At 41.2% G+C, this 10,298-nt stretch overlaps 1 protein-coding gene across 1 annotated transcript; it reads right to left on the bottom strand.

Moving 5' to 3' along the window:
• Nucleotides 1–627: 627 nt before the first annotated feature.
• Nucleotides 628–3,095, bottom strand: LOC121646184 (homeobox protein otx5-like). The gene is made up of 3 exons (XM_041995072.1): nucleotides 2,861–3,095; nucleotides 1,431–1,582; nucleotides 628–1,282 (listed from the first exon to the last, which is right to left on the bottom strand). The coding sequence occupies exons 1-3, from the start codon at nucleotides 2,958–2,960 to the stop codon at nucleotides 644–646; spliced, it is 891 nt and encodes a 296-aa protein (XP_041851006.1). The 5' UTR covers nucleotides 2,961–3,095; the 3' UTR covers nucleotides 628–643.
• Nucleotides 3,096–10,298: the final 7,203 nt, after the last annotated feature.

Raw genomic sequence — 10,298 nt, 5'->3', positions numbered from 1 at the left:
GGCACCTTTAAGACAACTTCTGATATCAGGTTTAGTTGGCTGAAATGTTTGTGTCAAAGCTTTTTGAGTCAGCTCGCTGATAATAAAGAAAAAGGAAAAAAAGCAGCTTTTTAACAATAAATCATAAAAAAAAAAAAAAAAAAAAAAACACTCGAGACAGAGTTTAGATGGAAGAAATAAGTTGGGGCTCAACAGTTCTGGTGCTACAACACATCCATCCCCGTGCAGTCTTTTTTATAAGCAGACAAATTGGTACAGCTGTTGTTTTGCTTCAATTTTTATCAACACAAAGTTTCTGTCAAAAAACAAATGTGTAAAACTTTTCCTGTTTTCTTGTCAGAGCAGGATCATTACAGCTCTAATTAATTCTTGTTGCACATTTACAGCATCAGTCTTGTGGCCACTACTCGATTTAAAGGCTGATGTCTGTCTCTTCACATTTCTGTCATCTCTGTCACAATCACAAATTTAAAGAAAGAAAAAAAATTATTTTAGCTGATTCCTTCAACTGATATTATCAATATATTTCCATGTTCCAACTTCTTCTACAACACCAAAAGTAAAATTTCCTACTTTGATTTAGTTTGATTTCTCATCCCCCACTCCCCCCTCCTCCCCCTCCCCACCTTCCACTTCCTGTTATTTACAAGACCTGGAACTTCCAGGAGTTCTGGTCTTTGTAGTCCAGACAGTCAGCGGCATTGAAATTGAGCTTCCAGGCAGCTTGGTCTTTGTAGTCTAGACAGTCGACAGCTCCAAAGCCCAGTGAGGCGGCTGTGTAGCCCTGGGAGGACAGAGAGGCAGGGGACTGGCTGAGGGGCCCGCCCATTGAGGAGGCTGTGATGGGGCTCAGGGCTCCTCCGGTGCCAGACAGCTGTGGGTGCATGGGAGACAGGTAGGAGCTACAGTCCAGGCCGGTGAAGTAAGAGGAGGAGCCTGCGTAGCTCTGACTGTAGGCCGGCGCCTGGGTGTAGGTCATGGGGTAGGTGGTGGTGCGCTGCATGCAGGGGGTGGTGGAGGCAGACAGGGGGTCTGGCAGAGGAGAGATAGAGGCTGGGCTCCAGATGGAGACGGTGGCACTAGCAGAGCTGGAGCTGGGAGTTATGGCGGTGCCTGGAGGTGGTGGTGGAGGGCTGTAGGGTCCATTGGTGGGGTTGGCACTGGCCTCGGTGGTGGCCTCGCGGGCAGGGGATGCCTTCTTTTTAGGGGGTCGTGGTTTGGACTGGCCTGTGCTCTGTTGCTGCTGCTGCCGGCATTTGGCACGGCGGTTCTTGAACCAAACCTTTAGAGTTAGAAAAGTGAGTCAGAGAGGTTAGATATCAGTGTGACGCAATCGAAGCAAGTGTTTTAATTTATTTACAAACATATTTATTTATTTATTTGTCTATGAGACAATACAGTCCACTCTAAAATCCTTTATAATGTGTTACCTGGACTCTAGACTCCGGCAGGTTGATCTTCAGGGCCACCTCCTCCCTCATGAAGATGTCTGGGTAGCGGGTTTTGGCAAACAGAGCCTCTAGGATGTCCAGTTGTGCGCGCGTGAAGGTGGTGCGCTCCCGACGTTGTTTACGTGGGGTGCCTGTAAAATTATTATTATTATTATTATTATTATTATTATTATTATTATTATTATTATTATTATTATTATTATTATTATTATTATTGGCTTTGCTTTGTTACTTAATAAGACTGCAGAAAAAAATGCGCCGCAGGCTTAAAGCTGTAAATGCCATTTATGTTTTAGCATAACAGGCAGGATTCTTTACAGGGCGGTAGAATGAAAATAGGAAGAAAATAAATACACGAATACATCCATATTAATACAATTATTCCCACTTTAAGAATGTCATGAAATAAAACAATGATCGTTTCCAAATGACTGAAATAGGTATTTTTCTTGAAATCGCACATTGTTTCTCCTCTCTGTTTTGTTCATGCCTTATTTATTTATTTATTTATTTATTTATTTATTTATTTATTGTGATGATTATTTTTCCACAGAACATTTAAATATAAAGTTTAAAAAGTACAAGATATGAAGTTTTAGGCCGGTATTTTATGGTACTGAGACGTCCCCGCTCCGCATTGGCATGCCAATTAACAGCGATAATAATAACGATTTTCTAAATAAAGAGTGTTGTGATCATGAATATATGATCGAAAAGATTAATATAACATTCCTGGTGTTTCAAAATTTATTTGTACGAATCGAAATATTTAAATGTACTCTACATCTCAGATCCTGGTATTTATTTATTTATTTTGGTCTTTAAACTTCACCAATTCACTCTTAATCTGCAGGAAAAGCCGAGATTTGTAACACGCCTTCTGTAAACAGTGCCAAAAACCTCGGCGTCGTTTCATTCAAACTCTCGTGTGGAAAGATGACAGATGCTGATCAGAATCAGCTCATCCAAACAATAAAGCAAGAGTTCATTCATGAAAAAATAGGGAAGCTAAATAAAACACAATGACTGTCATTTTCTAAATAGGTTAAACGATTAGAGCAACAGATTGCAGTTTATTTGAATTCGGTGTGAGAACAGGCTGTGTTTCCATTCACACACAATTTCATTGTTTTTTGACTCTGTAATCCGCTGAACTTATAGGTCAAGCCAGTACATGTTTTAATAGCTGAAGAATCAGACATATATTTGTACTCCTTAAACTTAGTCTTGCGGCTAAAGTTGAGGAAACTGAACTAGTCATCTATTTTTAATTATTTTTCCGCACAAGATTTTCCCTTTTTTTGTTTGAATTAATTCAGTGTCAGCATTCACAATAATTATTTTTCATTTTGCACAGTAAACATCCGGTTTAAAAAGGTAACAGTAAGTAGTCAAAGATTTTTACTTACTGGGATATCCAACGGCGGCGGAGTGGAGCAGATCCATGCCCGGGCCGGACAGCGTTAACCCGTTCACGGCGTAATGGGGTTGCTTAATGTAGGACATCATGCCTCCTGACGGCTTTAAAACACTCCCTCACTCCCTCACTCTCTCTCTCCTTTACTCAGACCGGGGGCCGGCTCTCCTCACTAGTTTCCAGGGGGTGTCTCTTCCTCTCTCCACCTCTCTCTCTCGCTCTCTTTCTTTCTCTCTCTCTCTCTCTCTCTCTCTCTCTCTCTCTCTCTCTTTCCTATTTCCCCCCTCAGTCTTTCCCTCTATTTGCCTTTTTCTACTTGTTTGTCACGCAGTTGTTTTTTTGTTTTGGACTTCTTGGTTCCTGCCTTCACCTCAGCAATCTTTGTTCGCGTCTTTGACTTTTCTCCGCAGCTGTGGCGCTCTTACACCTGTTTCCACCTGATGGGTGAAACTGCAGGAAAAAAGTTAAGGGTAGACTGTATTATCTGCTCCCCTCCCCTTTTTTTTTTATCAGATAAGAGGTTAAACTTCAATTCAAGCCACGACAATAAATAAAAAAATAAAAAAGGCAAATAATAATAGTTAAAAAGTAATAGAAGTTGACTAAACAAAATTGCTATCAGAACTCTGTTTCTCCATAAACTTCGTGCGTAATTTGAGTGCGCACCAGCGGTGCCAAAAAACAGAGCAGTTCCACAGCAGTTCGTCTGATGGGTGCTGAAAAGTGGCGCAGGGGGCCCGTGTCGGTCCCTGGTCTCTGTGAAGAGGTCGTGGATCTGCAGGGTGGACAAGTGAGGCAAGCGAGAAGAGACTGGCTAATTAGAAGTAACTTCTTACCCAAGTAGACACCCAAAGCCCTCCCTTCTCCGCTCTCTCACTCCCCTCCTTCCCTCTCTCTCTCTCTCTCTCTCTCTCTCTCTCTCTCTCTCTCTCTCTCTCTCTCTTTCTCTCCATCTCTCTCTCTTTCTCTCTCTCTCTCTGTCTGTCGAGGCCGCGCTAACGTGAACGCACTCGCCCATATTTGTACTCATTTTGACTTTAATTTGGCTTGATTTTATTAAGCGTTATGGAAACTTGCCTCTATTTTCTTTTTCCATATTTTGCACTTATAATTATTTAAACATCGAGGCCAGAATGAAACATTTTCTTGCAGCATTGTTGATACGCAATAATTAAAACAAGGAACAAAACGCGAATTTTAAAAGGTGCAAGATCAAGTTTACTTCACGGATAAGCATATTTCAGCAAGTCTGAATAAAAATCTAAGCCGGAAGGGGTCCATTTTTTTATGAAGTGTCTTAAAAAATTGGCCTCCTAAAATAAGTGGGCGACCCTTGCGGAGGAACAGCAAATGAGGGGAGGAGAAGGGGGTACAGGTCGGATTAAAAACAGCACAAAGACCTCGTTGTTCTGGTATTAAATCCCCTCTGATCCCCAACATGCTCCCTTTGGCCCATTCATCCATTCATTCACAATAGCAAATAATAATTATTATGATAATAATCATAATTATCACAATAAAAATTCTTATTTGTTTAAGCGAATTGGTTGACCATAAATTCGTTTTCATAATTTTATATTTATGAGTACGCCAAGGAGGCGCCGATTCTTCTGCAAAATACTCTTAAAATAAAGGTCAACACATTGTAAATAAATATAAAATAGAGAAATGTAAGTGCTAATTGACAGGACACAGTAGATTAAATGTTCTTTTAAAGTTTTAACCTTTAATGCTGCCTCTTTCGACCTGATTTTATTCGCATTAAATCTCGGCCAAATTCACAGCAGAGGATCAGTAAATGTGGGTTATCTCCTCATCTTCACCTATACGCAACATTGTAGGGGATGCTTATGTTTTTTCTGTTTTTGTTTTTTCGGGGCTTTTTGTTTGTTTATGCCAGATCTGGTGTGTATTAAATTTTTCCCCTTTGCCCGAGCTATGGTTTATTTTGTAGCATCCTCTGCGGCCAGACAATTTCAGAGTGTCCAAAGCCGATTCTCTGCGCTTGTTAATTGAATCGGATTTCTTATAGTTTAAAATCCACTCACGCACACACAGACCCGTGTAGCTACAGCCCAAACTGTATAAGGGGTTTATCTGGCTCTGTAAAGCCAAAGCGGAGATATAAAGACACACACAGAAGCAACAGGGAGACTTTACCGGCGTGTTTCAACGTTTTCCAATCTCGAGTAAAACATCTTCACCTGCTGCTAAGTTGTGTGCAGCTGTTAGGCCTCACTATGTGTGTGCGTACGCGTGTGCATGTGTACGCGCTACTACCGCTTGGATACCCTGAGTCTTCCGGGAACCACTCACTTCCTCCACAGGTACGCATTGCTTGTTTGTTTGTTTGCTTTCTGTGGTTGTTTCGTTACAAGTACTTTAACTAACCATCAGCAGGGAAGCTAGTCGAACTATACTAACTAGCTCTGGGGAGTCTGAGAGGAATGTCTCGAGATCCCCAAGTCACCCAAAGAAAGAAAAAAACAGAGAGAGACCTCTGGTTTGCCTCAGAGCGCGCATAACTATGTGGTGCACGCGCACTCTACGCACCTGCTTCCTTCTTCCAGTACAAGAAGCAGATCAGTCACACTCATAAATTACATGGAAACATTTAGTTTCTTACAGATTCCGTTTTACAAAGTTATCGTTTTGTCATTTTTATTCTATTCTTATAACAGACGAATTGTTTCATTTGTTCACGTTTTCTTCGAGTTTTTTACTTTACAAAGTTTATTCTTGTGTTTGTTGCTCTTCGTTACATAAATGAATTGTCTTTCATTCAGGCTGTTGTTGCATGAGGAGCCTTTTTTGGGTTGTTTGCCAGTAACAATTGCTTCATGATGAAGGTCTGCTGGTAGTTCAGACGCACTAGGACCCAGAGTAGAAGCAAATTAAGGACAACCATCACATAAGAGGCTTAGTGCATCTAATCTATAGTGCTACACACACACACACACACACACACACACACACACACACACACACACACACACAGACTCTCACACACACAGCATTTCATAAACAGCCCATTTTGAAACAAGCACGCATGCATGTCCCAGCAAACACTGCTATTGTATTTTCATTTAGTTTTCATTTTCTCCAAACTCTTTTTCCTCTCCCCCCTTGTTGACCTCAACTTCAATAGAGAACATTTGCCCATATGCTCCATCTTTTCTCTCATCCTATTTCATTAACAGACGACCCTTCAATGAAATAAGAAGTGAAAAGCTAACTCATTTGTTGTGGACCATTATAGCCACAAAAGAAAAAAAATACTTAGGAAATCTTCCTTATCTATTTGGTGAGTGCATCTGAGCATTTCTGTATGACACTGAGGGTTTCATCAGCCTGTTAAACCACTTGAACAATCACTCTAACGGATCAAAAATGGAAAAGGATTTCAAACTGAAATTGAAATGAAGTTGGACTAAGTCATAACAATCACTTTAATGAAATTACCCGAAGACCCTGACTGACCAAAAGATGAAATTTCTTTCTGTTTCTAGAATGTTTTGAGAACATAAACACAGGACTTTCCCAGAATCCTCCCCTGCTAACGTGGCTGGCAAGCCGGTTTGATATGTGATACATACTGCATTTGCAGCATGATATAGACCAAAAACCCATCTCCTCCCAAAACACACACACACACGTGTGCCCATGCATTATTTGTTCACACAAACCCTCCACACACACACTTTCCCAGCTGTTCAGCACCTCTGACATCATGTTGTTCGATACACACAGTGTATTTTTGTATGTCTGTGTGCACACTGTGTGCTTATAGTGCATGTGTGAGTGTGTAACTGTCTCACACACTCACACATACACTCACACACGCACTGAGTTCAGCCGATTTATCATAATATGCTTTATCTGAAAAGTAAGTATCTTACCTCGGGATAAAGGGAGGAAAGAGGGGTTTGTGGCCAGATTGACAGAGGAAGGGTGGATGGAGAGAACCGAGCACTCAGTGCACTGGAGCGCAGCGTAGAACCTTCATTTCTGTTGCTGGATTGATCGCAATTGATAAGGTAACTAAACTTTGTGGGACGGAGAAGAGAGGAGTGGGCCACCTTAGTGTGTGTGTGAGATGGAGAGGCAGATGAAGTGGCAGGCTGAGGCTGGCACACACACATGAAGGGAAAGGAACGCAGACTTAACAGTGAGGGACTGGTGGAGGTTAAAATTCTGACTGGAAGAAACTGGTTGAAATGTTTGGTCGGATGGGGTGGTGTAGAAGGAAGTAAGAGTAGAGGAGTGGGATGATAAAACAGGATGGAAAAAAGTGGGAGAAGAGAGAGAGAGAGAGAGGCAGATGGGAAGGGGGAGTCAATGGGAGGGGCATTTGGACAGACGTACTCTGCGTTTTCTGAATCTGTAATGCTGCTTTAAATGTTTTGAAAGTTAAATTACTCACTTAAAATGTCATTTAGCTGATTTTATTCCATTTTTACAGCTAGACTACTGCTGATTTTCTATGTAGCTATAAATGCTGCTCTGTGGGTGTGTGTATTAAGGTCAGTGTGTGTTGACTCCTCATTTGAGTGATGTGAGGATTACTCAGTATGAGTCCAGGTCAGACCATGTGTCTCTGCATAGTGCTTACATGTCTTATATCTGCAGCAACACAATGGGTCATATGAAATGTAGGCTCCATGCAGCGTGCAGGTTATACTGAATGCTCCTGCTGTTCGGGTGCCATGACATACCATTAGTGTAAATATGTATGCATATGTATGGGCTAATCGGTGCACGTCCATCTGGAAGGATTTGGGTTGTCAGCAGTCTGTCTTGAGTCTGGACCAAAGATAAATTCAGGCCATTTATATAATAAAGGAACCACATATATAAGAGAAAACGTACTATATATAGTTAACTGTAAATGAACAACCAGCAGGATTATCATTCATATATATATATATATATATATATATTCATTCATTCATTCATTCATTCATTCATTTCATTTAATGAGGACAATGCACATTAATGAACACTTTGTACATGACATTGTGTAAATATGCCGGAATTAGCTAAGAGCTATTTTCCATCCGTAATCCTCAGACATTTACACACAAGACATACAACAATAGATATCATTTACAATATGCAATATATAAAAAACAATCAACAAACAATAAATCACACACATTTTATGATATTTACTATTTATTTAAGGCATTAAAAACACTTAAACACATGTTAAACTTATTTTTATATGCTTTTTGTGCAGCTTTAGCTTTTATCAACTATGATTATGAGTTTAAGGAGCACACAGATTCATCTTGAAGTCTTATATTCAGACAGCTTCCAGAGTGATGGATATATGGTTATAATAAAAATGACTTTTTTTAGCCACCCAGGCTGGACAGTGCTGATATGCACTCCAGCAAGACATTTCAGCGTCGTCAAAGAAATGAACGGAACTAGCTGAGCATCATGATTAAGCCTGTGAAGGGTCCTGAGTGTGTGCGACAGAGGAAGGAGGATCAGTCTGAACATGAGTTCATCAGTAAATAATGTCTGGCCAGCATCTCGATCAATTTCACAGACTACAGACCCCCTGATGAGTGCATGTGGGCGTCCTGCTGTCTTCTAAGGGTAGACAGATTTCTAATCTGCTGCAGACAGCAGCAGGTGGGGTCTGCACGCTGTGTGTGTCTATGTGTGTGCATTAGTGTGTATGTTAACTGTCATCATTTAGCCCCCTTATTGACTACTATCTGGGGGGGTGTTAGCATATTAACACCTGTTCATGCCGTCATACTTATACACTTGTACAATAAGAAGGGAAGTACAGTTCCACCACCATCTGATGTGATCTAAAAAGCAGCTCCAAAGCCAATTGAAATGCATATTCTGGTTTAAAAGATGTGCCTTTTTTCTTTTTTTCTTTCTTTCTATCTTTTTATTTTTATTTTTTCTATCTCACACCTGACCACTGATTGAATTATTCTAACCTTCCACAAAGCCTTCGGCCTAAACGGAATGATTTCTGCTGCATCCTTGAAGGAAGTTTAACTAATTGTGACAGCGTGAACATGTATGGGATTTATGTCGAACAAACACACCCAGTCTTCAGCTGGTTAAGACAAAGCTCATATGTGCATTCATGCATGGCCTCATATGCACTGCCTTATGAAAGCCTGTGTGTATGTTTGTGTGTGGGCCCCCCTGGACATGTGTTTGGGAAGCAGTGTGTGTGTTCTGTGTGGTGGGGAAGGGGGTCATTGTCATTGTGGGTGAGTTTGAGTGTGGGATGTGGTACAGTAGCTCGAACCCCACCTCATCGTCTCCATCCCCCCCACCTGCTACCCCACCATATGGCAGAAGGCAGCAGTAGTAATCATGGAAGTGGAGCAACAGGCCCTGAGCCTCACTAATCCTCGGCCACACTCCGACACGTGCCACACTGATGCATACACCCACCCAATGCACACACACACTCACAGTTATTGAAAATACAATCTAGATACAAGTTCATGCATAGGCACAATAGCATGTGCACACGGCATTTAACAAATGCACTCAGCGATGAAGAGAACAGAGAGTTTAAGTTTAACTTGCATCATTAGGTGCACTACACACATGCACATTTTATATTTGGCATAAAGTCTCATAAAGAGTCCACATCTCATTCTCTATCTGCTGATGTTCTTGATCACTTAAAGTAAAATCCATCAAAACAATAACACACAAGAGTCTTTTTTTTCTTTTTCTTTTTTGATCAGTAAAGAGCACTTTGCCCAAATGCACACACAAACTCACACACACAAACCTAGTCACACGCACTCGCTGCAACACGTACACACAAAACCTTCTAACTGTGACGCACAAGGGGACAGAGCCACAATGGCTCTCTTATTGTTAATTGGCTGTTTAATCCCAAGGAATGCGTGTGATTAGTACATGCCGGTGGGTCAGGATCTTGCTCAACACTCTTGGTCACAATGGGCACGCTGTAACACAGATCTGTGAGGGAGCGCACACACCGGTGTGCTCACACTTGCATGGAGGACAAAGATGTGCATGTAACACTTGAAGTGTACAGGTCGTGCAAAGCATAGTACCGTTGAGCATCAGTGCATGCAACCCACATGTAAAGCTAATAATAATCATAACAATGTGAAGTTCATGGCTCTTTGCAGGCTGAGAAGTGTTTTGAGGAAGAGTCAAGCAGATCAGATGTAAAGAATGCAACCAATCAACCAACATATTGATACCAATCACATCTTTAAGGCCAACAAATTCCCTATGAAGAAAAGGTGGTAAAAACCCTGCACAGACTACTGGTTCCTCTCCACCACTCTAAACCTAACAGCAATTTATACACACATAAGACATCCGCTAATAGACCAGCACTGCTTTTACACACATGTTTACTTAAAAACAGATTCCCCCATTTACACCTTGAGTTTATTTGC

Source organism: Melanotaenia boesemani, chromosome 9, assembly GCF_017639745.1.
Source record: "Melanotaenia boesemani isolate fMelBoe1 chromosome 9, fMelBoe1.pri, whole genome shotgun sequence".
Lineage (NCBI taxonomy): Eukaryota > Metazoa > Chordata > Actinopteri > Atheriniformes > Melanotaeniidae > Melanotaenia > Melanotaenia boesemani.
Note: the sequence above shows the minus strand (reverse complement) of the source record. Positions and strands in the feature narration are given on the sequence as shown.